Genomic DNA, 14,740 nt, shown 5'->3' on the forward strand with positions numbered 1-14,740 from the left:
CTCGAGAGCAGACATTTATCAGAAGATGGTGTAGCCCACTAATGTTATTTGATTTGGAATAAAAGCATGAAAATGATGGCAAAGGCCTAAAATTGGAGATGTAAAGGCTGACTGCACAGTATTCCATTTCTCAATTTCATCCTTCAGAGCCACAAAATGGGGGTGATACAGTGATGGGATGAGGTTTACAGTAACAGCTGTGCTCTTCCCACACAGGGGAGGCCCTTCTAACGGGCGAAGGTCTGTTTTGAACAGACGGGGAGTAACAAGACAAGGTTCCCTATTAAGAGTGTGCAGTCCTATTTCTGATCAAGAAAATGAGTATGGGAGTCGGATTTCCTCGAAGATGGCCCCTACCCTCTTTTGTCGTCCAAGACCAGGGCTGTTTTAAAGGAGTTATCCTTTAAGTGGAGGAAGGAGGACATAATGTCAGGGAGCGCTCCCCCCACCCCCGCCCGAAGCCTACTCTCCAGCAACTGTAAAGAATGTACAGGAAACGGTGCCAGTGGCATATGGCTTTCTACTGTGCTAAACGTTCACACAAAAGACAGGTTCATCAGTCATTGTGGTATCTGGATAAAAAATTAGCTCCTGATGGATGGTATTTTGAGCTTACCTGCTGCTATTACATTACCAGAGAAACACAGGTTTTGAAACCCATATGACATTAGAAATTGCAGACCATGAAATACGACACGTGCGGACGTACATAATGTACGCCAGATTATACAAAATAATAAATAAGCTATTTAAACCCTCTGCCTAAAATTGGGCCCCGCTGCAAGGAACCCTGGGTCACTTCTACGCAGGCCAATTAATGCACAGCATCTGCTGTATAGAAAAGCAGGGCATGAAGCACTTCCGAATGATTTCAGCAATTAAAAGAAAACTGTTTCCTGCCTGTTCAGACAGCAACTGTTTCAATGCAAGAGTGAGCACCAAATCACTGTGTGCAGCTGAAAAATTAAGTCCCTTTTTTGGGGAAGAGGGGTGGGTGGGAGGCAAGAATTTTTACGGAAAAGGAGCCTTCTTTTGTTGTCCTACATTCTGTGTTTTTCTGCCAAATTAGACAGAAGGCTCGGAGGGCTTACCGGCCCGCTGCAGTCTCCCCTTCTGCTGCATGGGCCCCTGAAAGTGTGGATCAATATCAACCCTGCCGACGACTCTACAAAAGTGAAAATCCTTCAATTACATTTTAAAGGCTGTTCTACTTAGAACACAGGTGCCTGAATGCAATGCATTTTATGGCCCTTAGATCTGAAGAAAGACGCAGTTAACAGCCACAAGATAAAGGCCTCTCAGATTTGGTTAAAAGGCACTGCTAGAATCTGATTATAATAACTTCCTCTTTCTGAGCTCGGAAGATAGGCTGGTAAATATCCCCTGATATTTTCCAAGAAGAAATGTGCATTCGCGTCCCAACATCGTCATGTAAAGGGGGAGGGAGGAAGACCCCGGGAGACTGTCTACTATTTAAGCAGTGATGGAAGGAACCAACATCAAATTACAAAGAAAGAGGAGGCAGGTGACAGAAATGCCACCAAACCCCTTATCTGCAGTCTGAGGCCTCCTGCCATGAGTTTGTGCGCAAGCTGCCTGACTCACTGGGAAGGGCACATGCAATGAGGAGTGACGCATCCACTGAAGCTGCTGGCTGGGGCGGGGCGGGGGGGGGGGGGGTGCGGTGGCGGGCTCACCGGACACTCCGGGTCCCTGCCTGCCCCTTCCCCACCCTGGCCCCCCCCACTCTCCCTGCCTGCTCCTCCCTGGCCCCGCTCCCCTGCTGCCCTGGCAGCCTCCCTGACTCCATGCAGTGGGCAACCAAGCAGGGAGCAAATACAGAGTCATGGCCAATACAAAACAGGTCCCGTTTCCTTAAAATGGAAACCATTTCTCCCTCTCGCCCTCTAAATTTGCTGGGAACTGGAGCCAGAGCCCCTAATTAGAGAACTTACAGTATCTGAAGAAATCAATCTGGATCCTCCACCTCTGTGAAGGACATTGTTTTAAAGTACTCAGGGACTTGATGTGGTTTTTGGTTTTTGTTTTTTTAAGCAAAAGGGTGAAAAAAGATCTTCTGAATCTCGGTAAGGTTACAAACTGCCATCTATGAAAATGGTTAAAACCAAGATAACATAGCCTCTAACCCCAAGTAGATCATTTCTTGAAAAATAAAATCAAATACCAAACTTGCAGAAGACTCACCTAAAACAATTTATTGCTTGATCTGTAAAAATATTTTATCTTATACTGGATAATTAAATTAGATTTTTAAAATTCTCAAATTGCTACCTCCAACAAAAATTAACCCTAACATTGAAAAATTAATGTTATCTGGAAAGGACAAAAAGGCCAAAATAAGAGTAGCCATCACCTCTGAAGAAGGAATCTGATTAGGGAGAGCCCCAGGGTAGTTTCACAGTATAAGCTACATTTTATTGTTAAGTACCTCGGGAAGCAAAACTGGTAAAACTGAGCAGAGAGCGTATGAGTACTTGTATCATTCTCTGCAACTTTGTTTGCAATATTTTGTAATTTGAAGTTGAAAAATCAATCTGTCAGGCCAGGTCCTCTACAAGGAAAAGATGCAGACGTGGATACTGGGCCGCACGAGGTACAGAAGCCACTGCCAAACAAACTTGTCAAGAGGGCCCATTCCAATGCTCCTCATCTAGAATACCTAAGAGCAAAGGAGGAGGCCTTCAAATCTGTTTCTTCAAGACTGGAAAATCACCGGTCTCCTGCCAAATTTATTTGCAGTTTCCCCAAGATCAGCTGTAGGCTCAATTATAGATGATTTTGGGGCAAAGATGTGAACACCATGCTCTGAAACAGCACACTTGTGCCTAGTTATCAGTGGCCATCTAGCTGCTTGGGAGACTTCCCCTAGATCCCCTGAAGGAGCACAGGCAAGGAGGGAAAAAATCAGGGCAAAATCTGGGTGGTACTCCCATTAATGATGACAAATTTTATGTTCTCACTGATGCACTTTACAATATATCATTCTTTGCCCAAGACGCTGTGCAGGAGAACCAAAGTCCCAACCACCTACTTTCCCTTCTGCTAAAGGCCAAGCTCCATTACACATGGATCTTCCCCATCTTGGCCACACAAAAATACTCCCAAGCCTGTCTTACTAATATGGAACAAGCCATGTGGCAAGAAAAGCAGCAAAAGGTACTTACTGCCAATCTATTCTTTGATCTGGTCTCGCAAATAAGTCACAAAGTGATAATTATGAAAGAAAGATACGTAAAAGGAGACACAGCCGGCTTCTGGTTCATGTCTCAATTGTTACTGGATTAAAATGGTTTGGATATTTCTTCTTCTTCTTCTTCTTCTTCTTCTTCTTCTTTTTTGGATGGTTTGGATATTTCAGATACAAATCTGAGATGTCTGCTGAACTGGAACCTAACTCAGAAGAAATCTCGATTCATTGCAACAGTTAAAATCTCCCCTTGGGTTGCCTTATTTTTATTTTTTGCTTTGTTTCTGATATCAAAGGGCTAACAAAACAACTGTTCCCCTAATGACTTTATTTTACACTTCAGAGTCAAAATGGAAACTGTGTGACATTTCAGCAGCTCTCAGCCTAAAGCTGGCAAGTACACTCTGCCATTATTGAGAAAATATGTGTTTTTAATATTTTTGTTCAAGAATACTATAAAGGTAGACATTTTAAAAATTAAAACAAGTTATAAGAAATGTTGTCTTTGTTTAAAGTGCCCTCAGTTTATGATGGTGCTAAATAAAAATAGGTATTTTTCTAACTGAAATGAAAAATCAGTTGTGAAAGTATTTTCAGAGGGTGGATTATAAAACAAAACAAACAAAAAAACCTAGCGGACTAAAGGCGTATCAAAGTCATTCTATCGGGGCAGCCCGGGTGGCTCAGTGGTTTAGCGCCGCCTTCAGCCCAGGGCCTGATCCTGGAGACCCGGGATCAAGTCCCACATCAGGCTCCCTGCATGGAGCCTGCTTCTCCCTCTGCCTCTCTGTGTCTCGAATGAATGAATGAATGAATGAATGAATGAATGAATGAATAAATCTTTAAAAAAAGAAGTCATTCTATCAACTATTTTCTGAATTAAATGTGTAACTCCTGAGTTTCCATAATCAACTCCTACTTTGTTATTGGGCTGTTTGCTTGTATGCATTTGGCTTTATTGACCAGAATCCACCCCCCCCACACACATGTTCAAAAAGGCTATCATACAATTGTTTAAAAAGATGGTTTTACTGCCACATTTAATGTCAAACACTATGTAAAAGACATTGAAAGATTTTAGAAACTTTTGCTGTGTGAATCCAAAAAAAAAAAAAAAAAAAGAAAAAAACCCCACACAGCTTCTGTGCTCAGAGAGGGGAAAGACCTTCCCACAGGCAGCTGAGTGCATGTATTACTTCTGAACAACCACCCCATATCATTTCATCCTAAGGTGTTTTTTTGTTTGTTTTTTAACTCTGCTAAGATTGTTTACTTCACAAAGCAGATTTATTATTTATTACTTATGTGGTGCTTTTGTGAAACACATTACTGCCAGGCCCACCATTCTAAGATCTGTCAAGTTTTAGTCAACCTAAATATAAAAATTACAGATACCTGGAATTTAATCTATTAAAAAATTCAAAGAATAAGAATAGTTGTAGGACCCTACTTATTTCTTAGGTCCTATTTTTCCTTGAAAACACACAGAGATGATTGATTCCATTATCTTTCTACTGATAAAAGCAGAACTTTGGCTCAGCTATTGCTAGTACTAGAACAACACAACATGCCCCACAGTGCTAAAATAATTTCAAACCACAAAACTTAAAAGTTACAAGTATTATTTCTCATAATGGCCTCAAGTCAGTGCTGTGCCTTTGGGCAAAGGAAAGTTTTTTGTGTTTTAATTACACAAAGCAGATTTCATTGTACAAGTTGCTGTAAAGAGTCTGCGATGAACCCCTGCTCCCCGTCCCCACCCTCTGCATGTGGTGAAGGTATTAGCGGTTTGGGGAGACTTTTCACAAATAGTAACTCAAGAGAAAACATTGTTTTACCAAAGCGCAATGGCACAGAATAAGAAAGGAAGTTGTGCAGGGGCCAAGAGGTGTGGGCAGTGGAAAGAAGAAAGCGCAAGTTCCCCGACCAGCTGAGGCTGGCAGCGGAGAGCACTTGCATCTAAGTTAAGGTGAGCGACACAGATTTTAGGAGCCAATTCACCCATATCTGACTTGAAAGGACTACATAAAATAGAGGTCCCATTACTACACAGAAACATATTTTGAACAATTAGTTTTCAAATTAAACCCTTCTCGAATACCCACATTTAATTATGGGTGGTGGTTTTCAATATTTGAGCTATCCCAAAGAACCAACAACTAATACCACATTGTCCCAATTTACTAAATGCCTTGCTTTCCCACATAAAATTATTAGCCAGGAAATGGAAAGTAGGAAGACTAAACCCTCCCAGTGTCTTGGAGATGCTAGACTAGAAGATGCTAGACTAGTTCCTCCTAGGAAACAAGGAGGCTGCAAGCTCCCTCCCAGTTCTCTGCCCCAAGAGAGGTACGAGGGAGGCTGGTGCCAGAGGGAAGCTAGTGCCCCCTCCTGCCCACCCTTCAGGTTTCAACTTAGGTGTTGGAAAAGTAAGGATTTCAGTTACACGCTTATTTTTTTTTAAGTGCAAATATGATTTTATAATGAAAACTACACAATCGGGATTGACAAGCTCAGAATGGCAGCCTATGTAGCTTCTACAGAAAGCTAAGAAAAATGAAAACAAACAAAATAATCACCATGTTGTTTACAAACCTACATTTCTAGTTGCTAGAAGATTCCACTGACTGCTCTGATAATGCACTGTATGAGGGTAGGCATTTCCTTAAAAGATTTATCTATTTTAGGGAATGTGCATGCATGCACACACACACAGGAGGAGGGGTATAGGGAGAGGGAGAGGAGCCTCTGGCAGACTCCCTGCTGAGCGAGGACCTGACCTGGAAGCTGGGCTCCATCTCATCACTTGAAGACCATGACCGGAGCCAAAACCAAGAGTCTACCACTCAACCAAGCCACCCAGGTGCCCCATATGTAGGCATTTTTACAAGATTTTTTATTTGAGTAGAGTTAACACATAAGATTACATTAGTTTCAGGCATATAACATAGTGATTTGACATCTCGCTGTAGGTATTCTTAATGTCAAGGCCAACAGGCTATCATCTTATGATCCTAACCCTTTAGAATGAAAATGCATATATGTAATTTCTATGTATCATTTCTCCCAAATTCTTTTTTTTAGATTTATTTATTTATTTATTCATGAGAGACACAGAGAGAGAGGCAGAGACACAGGCAGAGGGAGAAGCAGGCACCATGCAGGGAGCCTGACATGGGACTTGATCCCGGGTGTCCAGGATCAGGCCGTGGGCTGAAGGTGGCACTAACCCACTGAGCCACCCAGGCTGCCCTCTCCCAAATTCTTAAGATAGTCTTAACAAGTACTTTCTTCCAGGAATATCAATGCCATTAAAGTAAAGGTAACAATTCATAGATACTGAGCCTCTTCTATGCTTTTCTGAAAAAGCAGGTAGAGGTCCATTTCCATATCATCAGGTAAAAGCAACTGTTAAGTCAGTTTTCCAACTTCACTTAGCATTTCAGGGCTAATCACTTAAACAACTGAAGCTGATTGTTTTTCCTTAATATGCATTTATTGTAAATATTTTTCTAGAAGCCAATGCCAACTTCATGAGTTTTTCTCAACATTATTTTACTTCTGTTAATGCAGAAATATAGAGGCAGTTTTAATGCACTCTTTACAGCAAAATGTGTAAACTCCCGTGACTTACCAGACATAGAAAATGGAATGATCATGTTTGGCCATTACTTTCCAGCACATAAGTAAAACTGCTAGTTTTAAGTTTCCCCTAGAAATCTGGTTGCATTTTTGTTTTCTTATTTTTGATGCAAATCAGTGGAGATTTCTATCCATGCTCTATGGAAACACACGGATCCCATCAATTTGTCTATAGCCTGTTTATCATGAGACTGAACATGTGAGGAAATATTAATATAGCTTTGATTTGTGCCTTAATGTCACAAGGTCAAGATGAAAAGCTTCAAACTGTGATCCCAAATTATATGTATCAAGTTACGGAAGTGCTCTGGTACTACACAGTTTATGGGATTAACTTTCCTTAGTTTTCCTTCCCATTTACTTCAGAAATCATACAGAAAGTTCCTCACCAAAGGGCTATTTCTTGGTATCAGTTCTTCAAGGATGCTTAAAGCACAGAAAGCTAGAAAGTACCTAAAAATTAAATAAAATACTTCCAAAATACTAAATTTGCCAAAGAACAGAATGAATCTGGCCTTCTTTCTATTCCAGTCCCAGGTCTTTGGGAGGGAAGGTATTCAAGAGATACTGTTACTAACCCAATTCAAATGTGCAACAGTTGGACAGAGAAGGCAAGAAAGCTATTTTGCTGTTCTCTGGGGGCAGCATGAGTCAAACAAGACGGGCACAGAGCAGGATCACGCTTCAGCCCACCCGCCCCACAGACAGGAACGGTCCTTACCATGTCTCCAGGCTTGACAGAGATGGCCACCACCACGCCAGGCATCGGGGAGCGCAGAATGCTGCTCGTGTCCTCAGCCATTTTTTCCAGCATATATCTGTTCAGTTCTGCAGCTAGTTTGGTTAAGATATGCACCTGGTACTTAAGGGGAGGGCAAAGAGAGGGAGAGAAAACCATCAATGAGTTTAAATGAAGAACTTTTCCTCAGATGTAGCACTCATTTGGCATACGTTTTTAGCTTTGAAATTTAAATGATAACATCTTTGAAGTCAAATGGATTTTGATAATTGTAGTTAGAAACAGAACATATTCATCTGTTTCTGGCACATGTTGTGAGCTAGTTATTTAAGAAACTTCTTGAAATAAGAACGACCCCAGTAACTAATTAATGACAAACGGTGGTCACCCTGTATCACTCTGAGAAGCAGCTCAAAACTTGATAAACAGTAGGAATGTCCCTTGTCTTCTCTTCACCGCTTACAAACTTATCCCAATTAACATGACTTCCGAGATTGAACTGTGTCAGCCTGAGGAAGAGGGGTGAGCCTGCGAACACCTGCCAGCAGATGGCAGCAGATCGCTGTCTCATGCCTCCCACTCCCCTCCACGGAGGCTGTGCCACCTAGAAGTTAAGACAAAGGCTTTCTGTGTTCCTTTTGGGCAAAATAATATTTAAAATTCAAATTTTTCTAGAGACATAATATGTTATATTCACTCCTGAGAAAATTAGCTTTCTTTTTAGACACAACGTGACGTAGTTTTCCCAAGGACAAGTAGGGTAAAGACGAAATAGAATGAGTTATCTTCTGTGAGGAAAAACAATAATATCCAGATTTTAAAACCACTGAAAGAAACATTATGCACAAGCAAGTATTTCAATGGAAACTTCTGTAGGTGGCTCTTAATTAGGGGCGCATTAATGGGAGTTCAAACAAAACATTTCCAATAAAAGAGAATTTCTGTCCAGCAGGAAAAAAAACCCTCCATCGCTGTGGACAAATATAGGAGCCACAGTTTGGTCTATCAAAAACAAAACAAAACAAAACAAAAAAACCACCTAACTAAAATGGTTTGAGGAGGTGTTACTCAGTGAAGGCGAAACCACCACCTGAAGATTTCTGGATTCCTACCAGATCACATCTCCCTGGGGTAAGACAGATGCAGCATGGAGGCAGCCCCATTTTGTTCGAAAAAAGCTGCTATAACTCAAAGCCTCCTGTGGGCATTGTGATGGCAGGGATGCAAAAACAAAATAGAACTCACCCTTTCATTCTGGACAGGGATGGCAGAAATCTCTAAGCCTGCTCTTTGCAGGGCCTATTCTAAAGGGGTAGGGGAGAGCCCCAGGAGGAGATCTGATGGCCTAGGTTCCAAGCAGATTTGCCACCATGACAGGTTGAATAATAACATCTTTTGCATGTTTCTTTACTCCTGAGTGTGTGTTTTGCAATCAAGACATACAAGTGTCTGCCAGTTTCTGAAGGATATGATCCTTAAGTGAAATTACAGTGCAAATAAAAGCTTTTTGCTCCTATTAAAATTCATCTGAGTCATAAGTGGCAATGGAAAAGCAAGGAGAGTGCATTCTGCTGTCAGTCTAATAAACATTCTGGGCAGAGGGACTATTTATCAGTGATGAATTGTACCTCAAAGTCCTTCATTAAACTATGGGGGGGTGGACAGCAAAAGAAGGGAGAATATAATTGTACCAAATTGCATGGTTTTCATATCTGTGCTCCATCTGCTTTAGAAAAGCAAATCCAGTATCACCAGGAGGAGAGTCACGGGGAAAGTCACTTCTCCAGCCACCAGCACCCTTGGCTGCTCCATGTGACTGGCCAGCACCCAGATGGAGATTTTTCCCTCTGTTTTTCATACATTTGACCTCAAAATGTGAAGTCTGAATTCAGGGAAACTATCTTTCTACACTGAGGATAATATGATTTATCACATTTCACCACAGTGGATAGGCTTAAAAACTAATTTTAGCTATATCACAAACAAGTCTTATTATAAATAAAGAGCTAAGATTGTACCCAGCTCCATTTCTCCCCAGAAATTACAAGATCCTGACTAAAACTGGATCCTTTTACTATTTTTATAATTTTCATATCTCTTGAATTCCTTTCTCTGTAGGACTCCTGCTTTGCTTGGAAAGAGATGTAAAAGAGTCACAAAACTCAACGCCTTTAGATGCAGTCTTTGTTATTGATGAGATGTTCCTTTTCCTTTTGTATTTGTTTATTGTTCTTAAATCTGTTTGGGGGATAAGCGACTTATTGTAATCACAAGTGAAAAAATAACAACGGGGTAAATGCCTCGGGAAAGGCCTCGGTGCAAATAGTTGGCTAAGAAAAGACCTTTCTGAATATAAAAAGAGGAGGCAGCAAGAAGGTTCTCTTTTTAAGATTACCTTTGATGTTGTCCTGACCCCTTGAGCGCGCCCACACAAACACGCCTCTTAAAACTGCGTCTTGGCTACAGGCTTGGCAAAGCGTGGCATACAGCCTGCCCGGGTGGCATCCGAGCAAGTGTAGCACATGGGCCCTGCAGAACAAGCTGCCAGGGGAGAACCATAAAAGCTTCTAGATGCTCCCAGAAAAGAAGTCATTTAAGAATGTACACTAGGGCTTTCAAAGCTTATGATCAGAACTGCTATTTATTGGTTTCTCTGAATTCTGAGGAGGCACGGGCAGAACAGCCAACCAGCTGAGAGAATCCATGAAAATGCCTTCTGAGGGCACAGAGTTGGGTTTTATGCCAGGCATTTAAAAATTCCTAGTGGGTTCTGCAGAACTTCCCTGGAGGGTTTTGACTTTAAATTGTTGTTGTTGTTGTTACTGTTTGCAAGCACTGAAACCACAAACTTGATGTTTTAGCGGTGGGAGTCCAAAATTTTACAGGTTAGTTGACAGGACAGGGAAGTAAATCCTCAAAGAGACCAGAAGGTTCTCACCCTGCAAGGCCATGAGGGATCAGAAGCCGCTCAGTCCTGGGTCCTGAACTAGACTCGCTGTGGGTCCATCAATGGATGGAGCCTCACTGTGGGCTTAGGGAGGTGCTCAAAAATTGCAGCTGAATGAATGATCAAGTTCTTGGAAAACACACCTCATGGTATAAGCACTGAGGACAGGTGCTCTCCAGGACTCCAAGCTGGACAATAATGGGAGGGAAAGAGGTGCCATCTAATGACCCCAGTTTAGGTCTCTAAGCAAATGAATTGCTTGGCTTCTGCAATGTAAAACCATGTCTAACAAGAAAATTTCTCCCAAAAAGTTCAAAAGAAAGAAGGAAGAGAAGGCAATCATACAGATGTAAGAGGACCAGGAAGAAAACCACCAGAGATGGACAATTAAAAGGAACACAATGGAATTGTTTTAAAAGTTGATGTGCAGCTCTTAACCTGACAAAAGGGGGAAAGGTGTAGGGCAGAGAGCTGCTGAAGTTGGGGGAGGAGGGAGCGGTCAGGGTTTGGGAAGGATCTATGTTTTTGATCAGATCCGTTAACAAAAAACACCCTGAGAACAGGCATGCTGACCGGTGCCATGCATACACACAGCTCATGTGCCACCGAGGGGCAGGGAAGCCCTCGCTCCGGGCAGCTCTCGCTCTGGACACAACTCCACTCAGGTGGTCACACAAAACACCTTGCTGCCCATCTCTGCATCTCCTTGCGTCTCTAGGGCCTCTAGATCCACCAGCAATTTGACACATCCCATGTGCCTGCACTTGCATGACCCAGAGGTCTATGGGTTCTTTGCAAAAGGAGTGCTTCCAGTTTGCTTTACCTATTTTTTCACTTGTGATTTCCTCTTAAAGTAGTTCACCTCTGGTTTCCGTTTCTATGTCGTTCTTCCAAAACAATGAGGATATGTACAGCTGATGAACTGTTCGTGTTTTTGCATGGCAACTGTGGGTCATCTTGGCCAAGGGTCAAAGATAAACTTTACTAGGAATTATTTTACATTGATTCCCTCAGCATCCTGAAGCACTGGTCACATGCGACATATGGACCCTCACTAAGGTGGCCAGCACTGCACTTCTTCACATACAAGGCTCTCTTCTTCAAGGTTTTCCACCTTTCAGCCCCAAGGGTTTCCAACATTCACCTGTGCCTGCATTTCCACAGTGTGGCAGTGAGAGCGAACACTCAAATATGCCCCTAAAAGTCTGCTTTCCTAACTCTGAGCTGGAGAGCATTCGTCAATGTTCTTGAAGTGACAGAAATGACTAGCTGCAAAAGATGACTCATCTCTAAAGACATCGGTAGTTCGGAAAAGTATTTTAAAAAACCCCACTAAATAGAAATTAAAACACTGAGGTAGAATTAGAATCTTAATTCAACTTTTTTTTTTCTCCCTTTCCTAAGTTCTCTGTGGGATATACAATTAACACGAGAGGACAAACATAGCAAGGGTTTGATGTCCTGTAACATGCAAGCATCTCTATTTCAGCATTGGGCCCAGCAAAGCCAAATCGACCAAAATCTCCAGGAATCAATGCTCCGAACATCCAACATCAAGAATCAGTGAGTATGTAGCTGCCCTCCTCTTGGAGGGATGCCCCTGGCGATGAAGGTGAACTGAACAAGCGGCTGTTAAAGTGTCTGTACAGCTGCAACCACTGGGGCAGCCTGTTAGCATAATGCTGTGACAACTCCATCCACACAGTCTCAAGGTAGCCGTCAATCAGGACGCATCATTTAATCCAACAGCACTCGAAGGACTTTCTCCGACAACCCACATGACAGCATATCTACAGCTCTATTTATATCAGCGCCCAGTTGTGTTTACAATGCTGTAGCAATTAGAAAAGATGCAACAGGCAGCAATATTATGGAAATTTTCATTTTGCAGTATTGCCCCGTAAAGTGTGATCCTGCTTCACAGAGTCAGGCTAAATGACAAAAGGCTATTTTCTTCACTCTCCCAGCTCAGACAGCACTTCATTTGCAGCTATCTATAATTAGATTAATGGTGTAGTGCAGTACAAAGCAGGCCCACTTCACATCAGATAGCATATGAATTAGGACAAACACTTATTTCAATTCCAGGCAGAGAAAGCAACGACTGGGGTATTTAGCATACCCTTTATGGTGGAATGAGATGTTAATTGTGTACCATTACCTCTAAACTGCTTGCTTGTTGTATAAATCACTGTGCTAATTGATGCAGAGATAGAAATGTAGCCACAGGCAAGAAAGCAAAGGAATGACGGCTGAAGATGCTGGATAAAGGATTATCGAGTAAAACCATATGGAGATGAGGTTCCTTTGAAACCTTTCCTTTCTGCCCAAGAGCAGGATTTCTTAAAAGTACAGAAAAACTCTTGTGCAAGTAAAGAAAATTTAATTTTTCACATTTCTTTTTGGAAACACCCACTTCTTTGAAAAGTTCCTCGCTGCCAGAAATCTAAATAAGAGGTATGTGGAATTAATCTGAATATACACTTACAAAAACACGGGCTGTGTAGTTTTCAAAGTCAGATCTCCCTATCTGGGTTTTGGGCTCACGGGTTAATAAGGAACACTTGTAAACTACCTGAAGCAGATGTTTCTGACCCATCTACAGGGCAAAAATAAATTCTTTCCCAAGACTTGGAGTTGTTCTTCTAGACCAAAACAAAACACAACACAAAATGCTGCTGGCCTAGGTCTGTTATCGTCTCCAATTACGTAGAAGGATTTATTCAGGATGTGAATCCAACAGAACCATTTTGATCTGCCATTGAAACAACGATTTTAACACCATCACCAAAACACTGAAATCGGACAACTCCCGTTCATGATTTTATATCAATAGTAATGGATTAGAGGAAATCTTTTTTGGTTTCCCCCTAAAACTAGCACAACATAATAAACAAAAGCACATCGAAATTTAAAAGTATCAGTCTTATTACAAAGTGCTACTCTTCTCTTTTTAAAATGTCTCATTCAGCACTCAACAGCTCTTAGTGGGGTAAAAATGAGTGTCTTGGGAGCACAAATATAGAAATCAAATGCTACACTCAAAAAGTCAAACTGTCAAAGATCCACGGATAAATGTGCTCTGGGGAAGTTTATAAATCAAGTGCATGCATCCTGTGTGTGTTCACAATTTTTTTCATAGCAAAGCAGCAGTAAGGTGCAAATTACTGCTGTGCACTTTTTCACAAATCCAGCTGTTTAGTAATTAGCACTGTTATAACAAACTTTTACACAGAGAGTAAATATAGTGGGTCAGTTAATAGTTCAAATTCTCAACTTCAGAGTAACAGTTAATATATCCATCTATTGGAAATGCACTTTTGAGAAATACTGTGTATATAGTTCAGCCTTGTGAAATCCAAATACCATATTAACTTGCAAGACAATAAAACAACATCCCAAGAAACTATAATGTCTGGTCCCAGTTATCACCACTGAAACCTGGGGGGGCAAGTCTGCTTTTCATGGTACCAAATGGTCCTTAAATATCCTCAACACCTGTATTGCAACTGCAAAGTCAACAGTTTAAGGTTTAGGGCATTATGCTAAATAATACTTATATATGTATATATTATTTATAGTATATTTCATATGATACTTAAATAAACACACACAGAGAATATGTATATGTATATAAAGAAACATCATTGGTCCTTGAAATGGAAAACAGTGTCAGCGAGATAAATAGCATGATCTACCCTGAAGTAACACCTCCCATGCATGCAGCTAGGTGACATAAATGGAAGTGCACTGGAGAAAAGATCTGGAAGCAGTGTAAGGGCCTGCTCCCTATCATTAATCACTTGTTTGAACCACTTAAACTAGGGCAGTACAGCCCGCAGCAAAACACCAACACACTTGCTTGCTTGCAAGCTTATTTATGATGCCGGTGTTAACAGGAGAAAATATATGGTTTCTGATATTGCAACCAGTTCCCCAGCATTTGCTCCCTTTAATTGAAAAAGGCAGTTAAACACAAAGTAAATCATTCAGTTAGGTTAGCTGTTTAATGACACATAATTGATAATGTCAATATGTGGCAGTGACATAATGTACCACTTTCAACACCGGCCCACTTATGGTTATGAATCAATCTATATTCCTGGTTTTATTCTTTCACTGCTAAGTTGGTTCTTGAACTTCAGTCTTTGGGGGAACGACCAATGTGCCCCAAGGAGTCACAGTGGTACAGCGATTTCATTGA

At 41.4% G+C, this 14,740-nt stretch overlaps 1 protein-coding gene across 1 annotated transcript in view; it reads right to left on the reverse strand.

The window, feature by feature from the left end:
- The window catches only part of PCCA (propionyl-CoA carboxylase subunit alpha), a 394,660-nt gene that overhangs the window by 6,907 nt on the left and 373,013 nt on the right, over positions 1-14,740 (reverse strand). The window contains exon 22 of the mRNA XM_041731155.1: positions 7,572-7,712. Within this exon, the coding sequence (XP_041587089.1) occupies positions 7,572-7,712 (141 nt within the window). The remainder of the gene's footprint in view (positions 1-7,571; positions 7,713-14,740) is intronic.

Source organism: Vulpes lagopus, chromosome 16 (genome assembly GCF_018345385.1).
Source record: "Vulpes lagopus strain Blue_001 chromosome 16, ASM1834538v1, whole genome shotgun sequence".
NCBI classification, from domain to species: Eukaryota; Metazoa; Chordata; class Mammalia; order Carnivora; family Canidae; genus Vulpes; species Vulpes lagopus.